This window comes from Acanthisitta chloris, unplaced genomic scaffold (genome assembly GCF_000695815.1).
Source record: "Acanthisitta chloris isolate BGI_N310 unplaced genomic scaffold, ASM69581v1 scaffold3247, whole genome shotgun sequence".
NCBI lineage: Eukaryota > Metazoa > Chordata > Aves > Passeriformes > Acanthisittidae > Acanthisitta > Acanthisitta chloris.
Genome location: NW_008681894.1, coordinates 58,772 through 77,903, shown reverse-complemented (window position 1 = coordinate 77,903; position 19,132 = coordinate 58,772). Strand labels below are relative to the sequence as shown.

General features: G+C 41.6%; 1 protein-coding gene across 1 annotated transcript in view; it reads left to right on the top strand.

Annotated features, from left to right (window-relative positions):
• PTPN5 (protein tyrosine phosphatase, non-receptor type 5 (striatum-enriched)) overlaps positions 1-12,801 on the top strand; it is a 29,409-nt gene extending 16,608 nt beyond the window's left edge. The window contains exons 8-10 of the mRNA XM_009078260.1: positions 5,588-5,748; positions 8,498-8,611; positions 12,433-12,801. Of these exons, the coding sequence (XP_009076508.1) occupies positions 5,588-5,748; positions 8,498-8,611; positions 12,433-12,526 (369 nt within the window). The 3' untranslated portion in view covers positions 12,527-12,801. The remainder of the gene's footprint in view (positions 1-5,587; positions 5,749-8,497; positions 8,612-12,432) is intronic.
• Positions 12,802-19,132: the final 6,331 nt, after the last annotated feature.

Below are 19,132 nucleotides of genomic sequence, written 5' to 3'. Positions count from 1 at the left end.
ATGAAGCCTTGCGCACCCTGCTCTGGTGGGGGGTGTCCCTGCCTATGGCAGGGGGTTGATACTAGATGATCTGTAACCCCGTTCTAACCCCTTAACAGACTATGATACTATGAAACGCTTGTTTATTCTTTGGGCCATGGACTTGGGCCACTGATTACTAACAGGGGACTTTTAACCTGCATGACATCTTCTGGAATATGGGTAGACCCCTAAGAAATATTCTTGTCTTTTTATGGTCATTATTAGGATGCTGGATATGGTCATTATTAAACTGCTGGATAACCACCAGCTGTTTATACCTAAGATGAGTTTGTGTTGCTAACAAGAAGTGGAGGAGTTCAGAACTGAGCAGAAATTGTCTTAATGTTGCTTAACTATTTTCAGTTTCTCTCAGCAGTGGGGCTACTGGTCTGCTTTGCTGAATCCCTTTTAGTAGGTACTATGCTTATTTATGCTTTGAGTAATTTGGCTGACTTCGCAGATACTTTAAGGGAACATTCCACTCCAAGAAACTAAAGCTGTTTATGACCTTCAAAAATACTTTCACCACAGCATTCTCCATGCTTACATTTCTAAACATTAGTGTCCTTCCAACTAACTGTATATGTAGTTTTATATACCAGTAGCTGATCTATCATCCTGTGGACAGAAAACTCAAACACAGGTTTAACTTCTAAGTACTTAGATAGTACTTAAAAGTAATGCACCAGAGTCCTATTTTACAACTGTTTTCATTGCTAGATTCTAGAATATCAAGCTACATGTTTTAATAAGAACAGTCTATTTACATAAACTTAATACATCTTTCATCTACCAGATCTACCCCTGACCTCAGTATAACACTACAATTTCTTTCCAACTGAAAAAAACTCTTCTTTTATTCAACCAGTTTCAAGTCTCTTCAGCCATATGCTAATAGGCAGCAAACCAGCATATGATATCCCATGCCTGGATTGAGAGTGTGGAAAGTCTGTCACTCACACTTTGGCAAAAGCAGCAAAGAGAAAATCACACTCCCTGACAAGTGGGAAGTGAAGAATATTTACATGTTGCAGACTTGCAGCTCATCCGAGTTTGCGTTTCCGTTAAACAATGTTTTTGTTTTCAGTACTAGTGAGGCAGAGTCTCTTTCCCCTCACCCTCAAATGTCAGGATGTGAACTGTTGAGCTCTAGAGCTGAAATAAAGATTCTATTTGCCCAGAGCTGTCATTCAGTAGCAATAGTGTAGTAGCAGCTCTGAACCATGTGTACATTCAGTGGCTAAGTAGTGAAAACTGGAGAAGCCATGAGTTGATTTCTGTTTTCCCTGAAGCAGAAGTGGTCAGAAATATATGATACCACTACCAGCAATAAATGATTACTGCACACTTTGCAGAGTGGACTGTCATACTTTTCTTAGTATAGGTGCCAGGTTTTGGCAAGTTTTGGGAATTTAGAAAAAGCTCTGGCAATAGGGCAAGGCTTGTTTTCCTTTCTCAGAGAAACCTGCCAGTGCCACTGATTCACAATCTCAGCTACAGCATACGTGATGGTAGACTTCAAACCATCAATTAAATTTTGCTTAATTAAATCCTAGGTGTTCCCAAGTCTTATTGGTCTCAAGAAACCACGAGTAGAGAATATGTTGTTAAAGTCAAGGCAGAAGTGTAGAGAACCACAGAAGTCAGGGTTCTATAAGCAGAAGTGTAAAACTTGTAACATCATAGACAAAGCTAAAGACATCCGGAGTTCAGCATTAGAACTTCATATGTTTTCTCTTGGTGTCAACTAAGTGACTTTATGTGGTGATTCATGTTTTTCTTCAGATAACTTACTTTTCTCTCAGTATTATTGACAATGTTTTTATGATAATTTTTCACACCAGAGTGAAGAATCCAGTGCTCATAATGTCTGTGGCTCACACAGAGTCACACATTCAAAAGCAACTGTGTGCATTCCTGTTTCAGTGTAGCGTTGATTGGATTTACTGTCGTGAGCTCAAGTACTATTCATGACTAGTTTTGCTCTCTTGAATGAAATATTTTCTTACTAGGGTAAACAACCTAAGGGAAGGCTTTGTGGCACTATGGTAAGATTCTCTTTTCCTAAACTGAGCTACATGTAGCCTTAAGGTTTCTATGGCTGTGCTTCAATGAGCACTTTAAACATAGTGTATGATGGAACATCATCTCAAGGAAGCCCAGTCTCCCTTTGTCCAGCTCTCTTGTTCCTAACCTTGTGCCACCTCCCATGTGCCCTCACAAATGTCTATGTGACTGTGTGGTAAGCCAAAGGGGAAACTGATTGATCCACCTGAAAATTCATCTAGTGCAAGAAAGTAAAAAGATTTAACTAGATCACTTTCCCTGTCTAGTTCACTGTGAAGCTGTGCAAAAGCTCTGTCAACCAAAGAGAAGAATGGAAAGTGACACAACCACAGAGCACTCTTAGCATCCAGTGACCAGCAGTCACAGGAAGGGACTTGGGAGTATAGATGACAGAAACTATCTCCAGATTTTTGTGCCTTGTTCTTTAGAAAAAGCCAAATTTGTCTTTTTTTTTTCCTTTTTTAATTCCCTCTTCAACTCAGCCAGCCATGTGTTGAAGGGAAGGTTGTGGAAGCTAACACTTCTGTTCCTGGACCTTTTGAAAACATTTACTTACACCTGTGCCAGCTGGCTTATGTAATGCCTGAAAGGGTAAGACCAGCTCCCTGAGCACCATGTTACTATTTTGCACCTTCAGAAATCAGCCAGAAGGATATCACTTTGAACACACAAAATCAGAAGCACCCAGTGCTACTTGGCACTCAGAAAAGGAAACAGCACATTTGCTATATTCGTAACCATGCTGAGACAGAGAATTGGAATTTGTGTCTCTCAAAAAGCCCTGGACTGCAGCTAGGTACAATTTCCACCTTCCACAGTGTCTCTGGATGTCTCACCATGTCTAAGAGAAGAGTAGAATTGACAGGAAACTGATATAAGTCTGTCTGTCAGAAGAGATAGAAAAATAAGCTCCCATCTCTATCCGTCATCTATTTATCTAGCTATCAGAGATGGAGATATGGCTCCTGGCTCTCTGTCTGTCAAATGCATTATGAAAGCAATTATGTCACAAGCACAGCTCTGGCTTTGCTGAATGAATCTGTCAAGAGTGAACAGACTGCCTGGAGTGTTTTGCACACAGCTTTTGGCACTAAAAGAGCAGAATACTTTGGGGGGAGGAATTTATTTCTTTAAGGCCATTTACATGCAGACATGATATTTGAAGCCCAGATTTCTGTGTTGTGTGGCTTTCCATTTGGATCTCATGTTCCCTTTAGCATTCACAGAATGGTTGGGGTTGGAAGGGACCACTGGAGATCATCTGGTCCAGCTCACCTGCCAAAGGAGGTTCATCTAAAGCAGGTTGCACAGTATTGTGTCCGGGCGAGTTTTGAGTATCTCCAGAGAATTAGACTCCACAGCCTCTCTGGATAACCTGTTCCAGTGCTCTGTCACCCTCAAATTATAAAATAAAATAAAAACGTTTTTCCTCAGATGGAATTTCCTGTGTTTCAGTTTGTGCCTATTGCCCTTGTACTTTCGCTGGGCACTCCTGACAAGAGTGTGGCCCCATCCTCTTTGCACCTTCCCATCAGATACTTATAGACATTTATAAGGTTCCCTCTGAGTCATCTCTCCTCCAGGCTAAACAGGCCCAGCTCCCTCAGCCTTACTTATAAATGATGTGCTCCACTGCCCTAATCATCTTTGTGGTCCTCCACTGGACCCTCTCCAGTAATGTCTTGTCTCTCTTGTACTGAGGGGCCCAGAACTGGACACAAGACTCCAGGTGAGGCTTGACTAGGGCTGAGCAGAGGCAGGATCACCTCCCTCAACCTGCAGGCAATGTTCTTCTTAATGCACCTCAGGACACCTTTGGCCTTCTTGGCCACAAGGGCACACTGCTGGCTCATGGACAGCTTGTGAAGGACCTCCAGGTCCTTCTCCACAGCACTGTTTTCCAGCAGGTAACCCCCCAGCCTGTACTGGTGGCTGGGGAGTTATTCCTCTCCAGGTGCAGGACCCTGCACTTGCCTGTTCATCTCCACCCAGCTCTCCAGCCTGTTCAGGGCTCGCAGAATGGCAGCACAGCCTTGTGATGTGTCAGCCACTCCAGTTTTGTATCATCAGCAGATGTGCTGAGGGTACACTGTCCCTTTATCAAGGTCACTGATGAGTAACTTGAACAAGATTGGATCCAGTACTGACCCTTGGGGAACACCACTGTCCTCCAACTGGTTTCTTCAGTGCTGATCACAGTCCTATAAGCTCTGCTGTTCAGCCAGTTCTCAGTCCATCTCAGTGTCCACTCATCTAGACCACACTTTGTGAGCTTACCTATGGGAATTTTATGGGACACAGTGTCAAAAGCCTTGCTGAAATGAAGGTAGACAACATCCAGTGCGCTCGTCTCAGCCAGTCATGCCATCACAAAAAACTGTCAGACTGGCCAAGCATGATTTCCCTTTGGTAAACCCATGTCGAACACTCTGGATTACCTTCTTTTCCTTCATGTTTTTAGAGGTGACATCTAGGGTGAGCTATTCAATCACCTTTCCAGAGGTGCAACTGAGGCTGACTGGCCTGTAGCTCCCTGGGTCCTCCTTGTTGAACTTCTTGGAGACTGGAGTGACTTCGGCTTTCCTCCAGTCCTCAGGTGCCTCTCCAGTTCTCTATGAGCTTTCAAAGATGTTGGCAAATGGCTTATCACTAACATCTGCCAGCTCCCTCAGCACTCACGGGTGGATCCCATCAGAGCCAATGGATTTGTGGGTGTAAGGTTTGCCTAAATGATCTCTAACCTGATTCTTCCCAACCAGAAGGAAGTTGTCTTTTCCTCTAGACTTTCTTGCTTTCAGGGTCTGGGGATCCTGAGGGCATAAACCTTCCTTGTCACATCCTTAGGTACTCTTGACAATGTTCCTACATTCCTCCCAGGTAACCTGTCCCTTTTTCCATATTCTGTAAACTGCCTTCTTCTGTTTGAGTTTTGCCAGAGGCTCCTTGCTCATCTGTGCATGCCTCCTGCCCCCTTTGCTTGATTTCTTATCCAGATGGATGCACCTCCTGAGCTTGGAGGAAGTGGTGCTTGAATTAAACCAGCTGTCCTGGACACACACACCCTCCCCACCCCCGATCTTCTTGAACCCTAACCCATGGGATTCCTCCAATTAAGTCATTGAGGAAACCCAAGTTAGCTCTCCTAAAGTTTAGGATTATAATCCTACTTTCTGCCCTTGCTTCCTCTGTGCAGGATCCTGAACTCCCCCATCCCTTGGTCACTGCAGCCAAGGCTGCCCCCAGCCTTCACATGCCCCAGCAGTCTCTGTTAATACAAGGTCCAGCACCACACATCTCCTCACTGGCTTCTCCACCACCCATATCAAAAAGATATCAGTGCTCTGCAGGACTCTACTGGACTGTGTGTGCCTGGCTGTGCTGTCTCTCCAGCAGACTGATTTAATCATCTCATTCTCAAAGGGAAGGCCATGTTTCAGGAGCAATTTACAGTGAGAAGTTCTTTTCAAACTTTGTGGTGTTTGTCTTAACTGGATTGCAGAAAGGAGAAGAAGTCAGAAACCTGAAACATTACTGGTACACGTCTTGGCCAGACCAGAAGACACCAGATCAAGCTCCTCCTCTGTTACAGCTAGTACTGGAAGTGGAAGAGGCCATGCAGAGTGCAGAGGAGAAGAATGCCCCAGTGATTGTTCACTGCAGGTAAATAAATGTTGATCTGAATCCTAAGGGCTTCTTCAGATACAGTGGCATAGTGCAGATACTGTGATATTGGCCATCAGTCAGACACAGGAGATCTTGCCCAACTGTTTCTGAAATATGCTTGGAACTTCTAAAATATAGTGACAATAATTTTCCGTTACCAAATGTTGCATTCAGATAGACTGAGTTGAATACAGAAGCTGATGGTGGCTCAGCTACTTGTTAGAACAGTCTCATTTCATTCACTTTATCAGAAATATATGACCTTAATTATCATGAAAGGGCCATGTTAACAAAGATTAACATACTTTGGGTGAAAATTAGTAGGAAGACACATGCAAGTAAAAAAATAAGAACACAACTTTAATCTGGGTGAAAATGAGTGGGAAGACACATGCAAGCAGAAAAATAAGAACATTGAACTTTCAGCCTCAAACCCCCAGTTTTGTGGATTCCTTTAGTTTAAAAAGAAACCCTCACTATTAGGCCAAAGACAATAACAGTAAAAGTATAACACATAAAACAAATAAAACAGTGGCAAAGCTGATTGCAGCAAGTGCTAATCAACAGTCAGGAAACGTATGCAGTTGATAGTAAAACTGAAGCATCAGTAAAAAGCCCCAGCAAAGATGATAACTTTTTATATGGAAGGAGCAAAATCTTTACAGTGGTTTGAAGCCTGATGAGAAAATTGTAATTATCAATCAGAGCAGAATAAAAATAGATGAAGATAGATACTTCTCTTCTGTCTTCAGAAAGAAGTAGAATGATGTACTTGTCACTTGTAGGCATGATGAAGTATGTTCTTTTGCACTCCTAACTAGGGAGCATGTTCAGCAACTACTAGCGACCATTATTAAATCAGATATACTGAATGATTTTCATCCAAGAGTGTTTTGAAAAGTTGCTTCACAACCTCTAAACCATTAAAAGTTTAGTATAGCTGAATTATAGTTCTTGGAAAATTGGAGAAGTTCCCGAGGTCTAAAAGCAATTCCTGTTTTGCCAGAGTTTAGAAAGGTTAAATATGATTACTTGGAAACTACAAATCAGTTCTCAAAACTGTTATTACAGGTAAATAGCAGAAAGCCTGATAAGCAATGCAGTTATCTTGCCTGGGTAATCTTCCATAATTTTAATAAAATACATTTTGCCAAATTGATCTTTGGGATTTCGGTAAGGAATTTGACTTAGTTTTGCATAACATTTTCCAGGAAAGGTAGGTGGTTACTTGTCAAAAGTCAGTAGATGTGGTATTATAGAGTGGCAGTGCTTTTCAAGAGCCTCTTGGCATGGTGGCCTGGTGTCATCAAAGATCCACCTGTGAGCTAATACGGAGTAATCACTAGTAAAATGTTCATATGATGCCACATGTCCAGTTTTTTGGCCTGTGTTTTAAAACAGATGTTGACAAATTGGGGAGAGTTCAGACAGAAATAAGAAATGCTTTGTAAGAAGGTTCCCTTTGTCCTTGGAAACCTCTAAGAGCTCCTTGAAATATTGTGGCATTTGCTGCTGGGCACCATGGCACTCTTGCTTTGCATACTGTTTCGTCCTTTTGTGTGGTGTCATCCTTGTGACACAGGAGTAATTTGGGGAGAAATGGGGCATTTTTTTTATTCGAAAAAACCTACTAAGAGACATAGTGATAGGACTAAAAAGTATTTCATGTGGGTAATGGGCAGTCTTGGAGGGATTATGAAGTTGTCTCAGCCACTGAGAGACCCACAGCTTGTTCTGGAGCAAGTGCTGTGTCTCTGCTGTTTATCTAAACATGGATGTTGTTCCCTCCTTTGCAAAACACACTGAGGTCTATGGACAGGAAACAGTATCAAGACATGTGCTGTGGTTGATTATGGCCAACTGGAAGATTAAAGACTTTTTGAGCAGCAGTAAACCATGAACTCCACTTTTGCTTGTACATTTGTTGCAGTGGTTTTGCATTCCAACTTTCACGGAATGTAAATGTGAGCAGGATTTCTTGTAGTTGTGTCAAATAATTATTCCTGAGTATGCTCACTTAATTCTTTCATGCAGAAGAAGGGCTTCCAGCATTTGCTGGTAGTTTATTCAGTGATAAGAAGAATTCACAGCTTCTATAGCACTGTGCCTTTGAGAATAAATTAAATTCTGATCATTAACCAAGGACCGAATCAGATACAAAGAAGTTCAGGAAAGACAAAGAAATTTCAGTAATAGTGAATTTGTTGTATCCTGCCCTAATTCAGACAATCACTAGGTTGTAGATCTGATCAGTAAATGCTATACACTTACTATACTGCTGTTAGCTCTAATTATTTAAGCAAGGGTTGGTCTTTTTACTGTACCTGTGAATGGAAAGAAGCTGTTAGAATTAAGAATCTCAAAGTAAAGTTTGCCATCAAATGCAAGGATTGCTGTTAAACCAAATCTAACTAAGAAATACTGTTTAACTGCTTTTTCTTCAATGGTTCAATGGCAGGTTCACCAACATATGGGGTCAAATGATACCTAATAGTCCATTAGTACTAAAAAGCACTGTATGTGCAATGTTCACACTTCTGCTGTGAGTGGCTAACAGTTGTGTGTCCCACTGAAGTTAGGATATTTTCCTAGTTATGGCTTTCTACCTGGAAACACCCACCTGGCAAAGGTCGGAGGGGCAAATGTGATAATGGAGTCTCTGCTGGTTTAATGCACTTGCTTAACAAGAAAGTTCCAAAGTCATTCTGACATCTCCACTGCCTCTCTCTGCTTTTCCTGTCCTCAGTGCAGGCATCGGGAGGACTGGCTGCTTTATTGCAACTAGTGTCTGCTGTAAACAGCTGAAGAACGAGGGCATAGTTGACATATTGCGAACAGCCTGCCAGTTACGGTTAGACAGGTAAGACAGCCTGTTTCCTTTCCAGGAAAATAAACCCCAAAATGCTAATATTTCCCTTTATCAAGGAGAAACAAATGGCAAGAGGGGAAGAACAAAGGCAAGTGGAGGCCAAGAGAGAATGTTCCTCGAAGGAAGCTGTCATGTTCTCAACAGTTCTGACTTGTAACCTTTGCCTGTTTTATGCACAGTAAACCTTAATGAACAGCCCTAGAACTGAGCTAGATTCACAGCTGGCATCAAAATCTACATAGCTGCCCATCTCATGCAGCAAGGGATGACCTTTCTCCAGCTGAGGAGTTGGCCCCATGTTCATACTGAAGCAAAGGCTCAAAGATCTGCTGTGATTAAGTTCAGAGCCACAGATCATCACTTTGCTCCCAGGAGGAGTAAAGAAAACTAGCCTTGCATACTTGGAGCTGTGAGCAATGTTGGGAGAGACAGTGCTTGGAGAGGGAGAGTATGCACAATCTGGAGTGTTTGCAGACATGTGAAAGGAGCTGTGAAAATCTCCACAAATTCAATGGTTTCCAGTTAAGCATTTCTTAACACACCACCTTGAGTTTGATTATGAAGTAAACAGACTTGAATTTTGCACCAGAGATGTTATTTTTCCTCTCCCACTGGTTTCAAGTACCATCAAAACATGTCTCAGTGCTCTCTCTAATGATAATGATAAATGTAGTCGGGGGAAGAGATGTCACGAAAAACATACCAAAGATTTTTCTGAGGGAAAAAAAAAAAACCTCAACCCCACACTGAACTTTATTTCAGAGGAGAAATTATGCTCAGTGGGAGGCAGAAAATGAAATGCTTGCTGCCCTGCTGAGGCTCTGATAGACAGGGGCCTGCAGGGGCTTAGAAATTTGGCTATTTCAATGGATTTCAGGCCAGACAAGGAAAGGCTTCTTGAGACAAAGTAAACTAGAGTATGAATAGCGAGTGCTGATTATCCATAGTCCAGTGAAATATCTGACTGAATGCAAAATATCTTGCCTCTGTGACTGATGTTGCATAGGAAAATAGCAGTACAATGAAGGTTAAAGACACCTGCTTAAAAATGTGTGTGATACAGAAGGTCAATTGAAAATACTAGCTTTGCAGGGAGAGAGGAACTGACAGTCATTTGCAGAGGCTGAAGAAGGGAGATCATAGAAGAACACCATGGAGAGAAAGGAAGACTGTAGGAACCTCTGTAGCTGCCTCTCAGAAACTCTCAGGAGTGGGATGGGATAGGAAAAATCCATTTAAATGTCATGGGATGAAATACTCAAGATGGAGAGCAGATCACCATCCTTCCTACACAAGAGCATGATTTCTTCAAGGACTGAAAAATGAGGCTTGTAGTCTCTTGGAGTTCATGCTGCCATCCACTCTCATTTTCACTAAAACCCCTCAAAAGCTCCAGGTGACTTCAAAAGTAGTATGAGAGAACGAAACAGTGTCCAAGCAGCTATTGGATGGAAGCCTCTCTGTATCTTCTCTTGCCTGGTCGTTACTGGCTAGAGAAAATAGAGTGGATGGGTAGGAGTCACCAGGGACCTAGGGGAAGAGGGCTGGATGCAGCCCAGACTAGACACATAAAGGAATGCACCTAGCTGCTTCACACAGAAATAGACATGTTGACAATAGCCCTGAAAACCACTTTTGAGGTTGCCATGAGTGTGAAGGAAACAAAGGCTCCTTTCCCTTCATTCCCTCACAGATCCCTTGGAGAAATCCCATGCACTGGGCTTTGCATCAGTGGCCAAAAACAGTTGATCCTAAAATAACCTAGTATGACTAACGAGAGGAAGTAATCATCCCTGCATCCTTCCCACAGCGCTGAGAGACGTTTGCTGTCATTGCCCACGATGCAACTCAGATTTGAAAGGTTCCTGTGGCAAATAGGGGTGAAAACATAATTTGTCTATTCTGTGCCAAAGCCTGGACAGTAAGCACATGCCATGGTGTGCATGTGTGTGGGAAGGGAGGAAGCCACCACATAGCAGGGAACTGGATAAAAAGGAAAATAATTTCCTGTGCTCTGAAACTTGATGGCTACCCTAGTACTTCAGTTGTTACAACTTCAGGGTGCAACCCCACTGTTCATGGAATTGCATAGGGAGTAATTGTCAGACATGACTAACGTTCCTTACGTGTCACAGACTGACACGAATGTATTTCAATGCTGTGTGCAGCACAGAGAGACTCAGAAACAAATCAACTGTGAGCTTGTATTAAGTAGAGCAGATGGGTAGGAGATGCTCAGCTGGGAAACACAGTGTGTGTTTCCCACCTTTGCTTGTTGATGAGAGGTTGAAGCATGAGTCCCTGCCCTTCCCTGCTCATTGTTAAATGTTATTTCAATCAGACACAATAAAATAAGTGCAAGAGGCTGAGAGAGGAGATTGTCTTTCCTGCTCATCTCCTCCTTACTGGTATGATTACCTTGTGACCCACAATTGTTAAGCTGGACCCCACAGAAAAGGGCAGTCCCCAGGAAGGGTACTAGCTGTCCAAGCAGCTACAGGAAAGAAGATTCTCTGTGTCTTCTCTTGCCTGGTCATTACTGGCTAGAGAAAATAGAGTGGTAGGGAAGGAGTCACCAGGGACTTAGGCAAAGAGAGTTTGGCTCAGAGGAAGCAACATTTCATTAATTTTCTCTAGTGAAGTTTCCTAAGGGAACACACCACATATGTTCTTCCTCTGACTGACACAGTTTGGTTGGCTCCAGTCGCCCACAGGTTCCTGTGGTCCTCAACCCCACTTGTCATTTCAGCTTCCTTTTGGCACTGTGTTCCCAGGCTCTGTGCACCAGCACCAATACTGGCACAATTCCACATAAACTTTCTGTGAGTTTGAGCCACGGGGTTTAATTGTTTTCATTATGGATTATCAAGGGATCATCTCACTTCTGATGGGGTACTCTTAGCAGGATTTTAAATGTCAGTAAAATCTGCTTAAAATGGATAGCTTTATCCTGATTCTTTTTGTTCATTTCTGCCTCTCTCTGCAGTGCTCACGAGTTGGTTAATATGCTACTTCCAGAAATACACAGGCTAAAGATACATGGAAAATCAAACTGGTTTTGGTTCTGCTTGCATTCCCTTTCAGGTTTGCAGCTTTTAAGAAAGCAGTAAAAGCTGAAGAGCAAGCTGAACCAAAACAGAATTCTGTGCTGAGAGTCTTTTACTATCAAGGTGTGCACAGCAGTCAGCTCAGTTACAAATCTGAGCTGTCTTTTCTAAAGTTACATTGTCTGTTCCAAAATCCTGCTGGCCATCCCTAGTGCCTGGTGAACTTGCCGAAACCTTGATGTGGGATGCCACAGAGGAAAGAATCCTCATTGCAGAATGAGGATTTTGCATCAGTTGTCTAGGCTGGTGTGGCTGTAGCACTGAATTCAGTCCCTGGTGCAGCTGTGAAGTCTTGGATAAGCTACTTCCCTTCTTTATCACCCCTGCTCCCACTGCCTCTCTAGAGCTTTGGGGTGGGAGTTGCTTTTCATGTTGTTCAAAACAGTGTGTGGAATACAGGCACTCATGTAATATGAATGTGACTGTGGTGGTGTTGCTTTACTGGATAATGACCTCTGCTAAGAGGAACGAATTTAAAGCCCTGTTCTCACTACCTTCTGTTCCTTGCTTAGTAGAGGCTTTCAGAATGGAGCTGGAGGTCAGACTGCAAGCTGGTTGCAATCAGTGGGCACTTCTCTCTCACTTCAGGAATAGATCTTTTGTGTGGAGCACAAGCTCCACGTTAGCTGTGCTGTTTCCTTTTATGTTTGCATGTAATAAGATTGCTGTTTTCCCCCACCCCTTCTTTTTTTCTTTGCTTTTCAGGGGAGGAATGATCCAGACTTGTGAACAGTATCAATTTGTCCATCATGTCATGAGCTTGTACGGAAAACAGCTTTCTAGAGCAGCAGAAGAATAAGTGTTCATGATATTCCTAAAGGCTAAAGCCAAGAGAACTTTTGACTGCGTTCAGATATATTTCAGATCTGATAAGAGACACATGGTAACCTGGCTGTTTTAGCTGAAAAGAAAGACATATTATTTTACTTTGATATTGCTTTTATGCTCTTGTTTGCATTGACATTTAAGAGCTGAGGTATGCCTTGTCTTAAACATATGTGACAGGACATAATCTTCACCAAAAAAGGCTTATTTATACTGTAAATAGGAATAGTAGCTTCATTTGTTACAAAAGCAAGAAAAAAACCCAGAAAAAAATCCACTGTCTTCAGTTTGCTATTTTTTAAGAGATCATTGCTAATATATCCAAATACAGTGTGAAACCTTTTGAATTGTCATGCTGAAATGTGCCGTATGTTGACTAAGCTTGAAAGTAACTTTTTGCCTCTTTCTGATTGTTTTTACATATAAAATTACCGAATACTGTGTATATCGTAAACCTTCTGAGCCTCTGCATTGAAAGATTCGAGTAGATCTGCATTGAAATGATGTTTCACACATCATGTTTGCTTGTTCATCTTTTCTAGAGCAGCCCACCACCAGCGTTAGCAGAACTAAGGGGGAAGAAATATCTCGGTGATGTGAGTCAAATTCTTGCCTCCAATTCTTAGCAGCAGTGTACCCCAATATCAGGACAGCTGGGTAAATCTGAGCTGAATAGTAGAAATTAATCTGAACATAAATTCTTCACACTTTACCTTTTCTTTGTGGATATTTTGGCATCTCAGTCTGCAAATAGGTTTGATTTATGCAAATAGTTTCTATTTTCACATAGTCAGGCCACAATCCGAATACAATTTCCCCTGAAATTTGAGATTCGAAACTAGGTGAGGAATTTTGTGAGGTCAATTCATCTTTACTAAAAATCTAATAATAAAATCACTTGTTTCTATGAATTTAAACTTGTTTCAAAGCTTCGAGGGTCACCAGGTGCCCAGTGCTTATGCAAATTAATGCAAATCCTATAGGCAGCTATAAAAAAAAAAAATCAGTCTGAACTTGTTGGCTGCTTTTTGATAAATTTGCCCTCAAACCAAATTTAAACAGTCATTAGCCCATTCTACCTAGTCCAGGCAGCAGTGTTTCCTTCTCAGGAATACAGTCTGCTGCCCATGCTTTTCGTTTTAGACGTCAGTGAGGCTGTGAAGACTTACAGCAGAGTGGCAGCTGATGGTTGGACTTGATGATCTTACAGATCTCCTCCAACCTTGATGATTCTATGACTGCAATTTGTGTTTAATGCTTAGAGCTAAGCACATGCTTCAGTGCTTTATCGAGCAGAGAAAAATGGAGGTACACAGGATCCCTAACATCACAGAGGAGTGTTTTGTGAATAGAAGCTGTAATGACCTACTAAAATTATTTTGCTTCTTTTTATTTGTAACAATAACCAAAACCCACTGCTTATTTTAGTGCAGGAGATTCTGGGAATTTACTGCACTTCCTAATCAGGAGAAGGTAAAGCAGCTCTCAGAACAATAAGGGCTGATCCTGCTCCCACTGATGCTTTGCCGTTGACGTCAGTAGGTGCAGGGTAGGGCCTGAAATGTTATGCCTACAACTTCATCACTGTGGGGAAAGTTTCCCAATATTTCAGTACACATCTTTGTGTTTATTCTGTATCCATGAACCTGTAAAAAATCCTGTCAGCAGGGTTTGCATGAATGTGTGGCAAAATGTGTTATCTTTAAACCACTTGATTTTATTGCTGTATTTAAAATCTTTTCTTCAGTGAGAAGCTAGCAGGAAGAACTGGCATTCTTTTTTAAAATACTGGTGGTAGTCATTAAATAGAGCAATAAACTTAAGCTTTTGAGCATAACATGACTGTTAGTTTTATGTAAGTCTTGATAGGTATATTCTCCCCACTGCTACCGATTTTTGCAAAGGGGTAACACTATTCCTTCTAAGCACTCCTGAGAAATAACAAACTCACCACTGATGCTCTGAATAACATTGTAAGTGGAACTCCCTATAGATGTTTTCAGCTGTTCAGTGCCCTTCAGTGTCAAAACTGACTCAGTGAATAAAATGACTTGCTCTGCCATCAGCTTCCTGTCCATCTGCTAAAGAACATTTGTTGATGATTGATAGGAGTGCATACAGGAGCAAGGAGAATTTCCAGAGGGGAATAGCTTTATGGCAAACTAGATATAAAGGGCTCTAAGGTACTGATCCTGAAGTCCTTGCACAGATCCTCAGCAGGTGTTAGCTGGCAGTGCTTCACTGATTTGAGTAGAAGTGAATGATTTATACTGATGAAGGAAACATAGCCTGTGTGTTTTGCATCAATTCACTACTACAAAGCCTAGCTGGACAGTCTGGTTATGAGGGCTGCATGCTGCCATCTCATACCAGGCATGAGCATTCCACTTGGTCAGGATCAAAATATTCAAATGCCTCTTGAAGTGTTATTTTGCCTAAGAGATTTGGAGCTAATCCTCCTATGTACTCTTTGGCCTTATCATAATTAACATATTTCTATCTCTTTTTTTCTTGGCTATTTTTTTATAGAATTTGATGTCTGAAGGACCTTTTATCAACTGTTCTGATCTCTTCTGACAGCAGAGGTAGTCTTAAGAAGTGCTTAAGATTAGCAGAAAGGAGCTCTGGCCATATGCAAGCACTTGAGATGAGTGGGGCTGCTGCTTCTGTAATCAGTATGTTTGAAACTGAGCTGACAATAGGAACTAAGCTAAGCTATGTGTCTTGCTAGTCTTGTCTTTTACTGGGCACTCTTTCTTTATTGAGAGAAAATTCCAAGCATACTTCATCCATTCTCTCCAGCTCACTGCCTGGGGCCTCTTTGTACCAAAAAAACAGCATTAATACCTACAAAACAGTTGTTTCCCAGAGGACTGAATTCCTCTCTCCAGATGGGTAAACATGTAAAAAACATGAAATGGCTTTATTTAGAACCAACTGTGATGTTTCATAAGCTTTTTCACACTTCATCAACAAGGCAGAGCCTAGCTCAGTGCTTTGCTTCTTCCTTCTTCATCACACTTAAGCACTTGTATCCTGTTTATGTTTCTGTCAAGGTAACAGACTAATGGCATACTCTGTCCTTTTGCAGGTAGTCTAAGATCAGCAGGTACCAAAGTTATGTAAAAAAACCCACTAAGATTGCACTTGAGTTGTCCCCAGATAAAACACTTAAAGATCAACATAATTGTTGACTTGGTCAAATTATTCTGAAATGTCAACTACCCAACAGTCATGTACAGTAGGGAATTGCATTTCTTGCAAGGCTTTCAAAAGTATCTATCAATTCTGGACTTTTCCTCTTTAGTTAGTCTACTTTGGAAAACCTTAACCTGTGGGTTTGCAGTTGCAAAATGGACTTGAGAATGAAGACATCATTAAACAGGTCCTTGCTTCCTGTCACTTCCCTGCTGTCTCCTCAGCAGAGGAATCATGGAGCTTGCACATAGATTGTCTTAGAAAGTGTATGTCTGTTGATTGTGAGTTGTTAGGTTTTAGAAATGGACCTGAACTATGACTTTTTTATGTGCTTGTTCCCTGGAAGCCAGTTTAAACAAGGGAAATGCTAAATCTACAGTTTGTTAATCATAACCATGTTGCTCTATATTTTACATTAAACTTGCTTTATAAATTTATTATGGAGAAAAAGCAAAACACTTTTTCTGAAATAGCTGGGGGGTAACCTTATTTCTTCTGCCAGGTCTGTAGAGGTGTACTTGCTGATGTCTGCAAGAGTGACTATCAGCTTAGGATAATGTAGGGCACTCAGGAATTCTGCAAGAAAATAAAATGTTTCATTCAAAAGCACAGAAGAAATACGTGAATGAAGCAGCATTTTCAGCTTTGTGCATAAGGTACAGGCAGTCAAAGAACTGCATGCTCTAGGCAACTCAAGCATTGATTTCCAGTGTCTCAAAGTGAGTTTCACATATTCACAACAAGGTAAATTCCTTCAGTTACATGCAAGGAAGGAGGAGAGTCCACTCTCCTTTGAACACTGATACAGATTGGGCTCCAGCACCTGAATACAACAGATGCTACATTCTCATGGCATGGTGTGAAAGCCACAGAAGGGGTTATGATTAGACCTGTCCAAGCTTGTGTGCCATGTAATCCTCAGCAGGGCACCAGTGACAGGTTTACTCAGTTGATAGCAAAGCTGAATGAAGAGAAAGACTGAATTATTTAGTCAGAATTAAAAGCCATGCTGGTGCCAGAGCTCACAATATGGCTCAGAGCATTTGAGAAGATAAAGCTTAAACAGTCTGGCAAAGGACTTGGTTATTGCAGTTCCTGGCCCTTTCTTTCTGCTGGACTGTGCTGCTCAAGCTCTGTGTTCCATACTGCTTATTTGTCTCTTATCTGCCTGTTGCTGCTTATGCTTAAAATAGAATTAAATAAGTCACTGTGTTGGACAGTTTTAATCCAATATGTTGATAGCCAATGTTTTCCAGAAGTCACCTCTTCCCTTGCAGAGAGCCTGTCTTGCTAGACTCTCTTCAGAGGGCACAACCTGTTCTGCCTACCTTTTCATTCCAAAATTTTGGGGACAGAAGTCTGCAGTTACGTGCATCTCACTAAAGGCATATCTCCTTTGAGAAATAGAGCTATTTGCCTGAGTCAGAGTTTTATTAGTATGTCTGACCTTAACTCCCCTAGCCCAGAAGCAGCTGCAAGGTATCTACTTTCCTCTGAAAAGGCAAAGGCAACACTTCTCTGCAGAGATCAGGGGAAAAAATCCTGCATAGACACTTTTGTACTTGCTCTTTTGCACGGTTAGCTTGTTTGCCTCTGAAGTGGACACATGGAAGATTGTCAGGAATTAAGTCAAAACTAATAAGGCACAACAGAAACGTAAATTAGCTTTTACTCCTTCTGTATCAAAAGAAGGAAAATCAGATCTGATTGCTGTCACTACATCCACTGTGGTCTTCTTGGTATTTAGGTTGTTGTGAGGAATACAGAAAACAGACACAAAGGCATCACAAAGGTCAGGATTATGAAGAGATCATTCTGAGCCACTCCTCCTCTTTTGGAGGCCTAAGTTTGGCAGTGTGGCCAAACTGAAAGATCTTCTCATTCATATGAATTGGTTTTCCCCCACAGCACTATGTGTGTACACAGATGCCTGCTCAATGTGCCACAAGTAGCTGGTGTAAGAACAGAAGCATGAGGGAGGATTCATGAGCACTGTGAAATGAACATAGAAAGGGAGTGCCTGGTTTTTGAGTCAGTTTGGATAGGTGGGAGGAATTGGATTGGGTTGGCAGTGTTTTGTTTTTGTTGGAGAAAATACAACTTCCAGCCCATATACTAGGTTTCTCTGTATCTAAGCTGGACTCTTGTTCCTGAATTAGAATATCAAAGAGGTAAGTGAAGTTTGGTTTCTCAATAGATTTATTAGACAGGCAATAAATAATACCTTGTCCACTTTGCAACATGACAGTCCTGTTTCCATGCACTTCTGATTTGATCTGTGTTCACATAAACTTCTAGACTGGGGAGCACAGAGTGGCTGTCTTGCTGGAATCCTTCTTTAGTCTGCAAACTACAGCATGTGTTTATTTTGGCTGTCTGTATGTGGTATTTTTTGCTCACTGGAAAAGCTGACAGTGTTTCAACCTCTACACAGTTTTTTCTTGATTTCTGGTAAACTTTTCACCTTTCTCTTTCTCTCCTAGACTAGCAGATATCACCTTAAAATCACCAGGAAAAGATGGTATATTCCCAGAGGGAGGTGGGAGTGGGGTGGCCATTGCTTTTTTCACAGTTTACTCCTATAATTATTCCCATCAGCTTGTGGAAGTTGGCAAGATTCTGATGTCCTTTGGTTTCCTAAGTTCCTGTGTTTTTGCAAAGCATAACCCAAGTGCCTTCTGCACAAGGCTCCCTTTTCAGTTGAGTTTAACATAAACATGGAATAGAGAACAGCATTCTCTTCCACACAGAAATCAAATGTGGTCAGTTAAGCAGTTTATTGCCACTGTATTTTATTAAGGTTTTGTTGCAAGCAAGATGCACAGTTTGAGTCCTGCAGAATGGATAGGCCTGGATCTGTGTACAAGTCTCCTGTCCCTGCACTATGTCAGCACTTCTGTGGTTAACACTAGTAAAGTGAAAGAGAGCTAAATACACAGACTGAGATCTGTAATTCATTCCCTCTTTGAGAAGTACCTTGCTCATGGGAATGAAGTTCTTCTCTGTATGAAGAAGTGTGACAGAATCTCAGACTTATTAAGGAATAGAAAAAGTTAAAGAATGACCTCTGTAACCCAAAGTTGTGAACTGATTTTCTGAAATGCCTAGTCCCTGTTTGAGTAATGGAATGAACTGGCTGGACTTGGAAATGATAGAAAGTGTTGCAAGTGTAACTAAAAACTAAACAAAGACAAAGCCTGGAGGTGTGAAAAGAGCCCTGGAGAATGACTTAAACACCAAAGCAGGATTTCCTGAATGTTTATCTCTTTAAAACCTGGACCCACATGTTCTGTTTTTAATATGAAAGGCAAGACTGGTAGATTGGTTAATAGTTTGCCTTTGGGCAAAGTTCTGAAATGGTGTCACAATCAATCCTAAGATA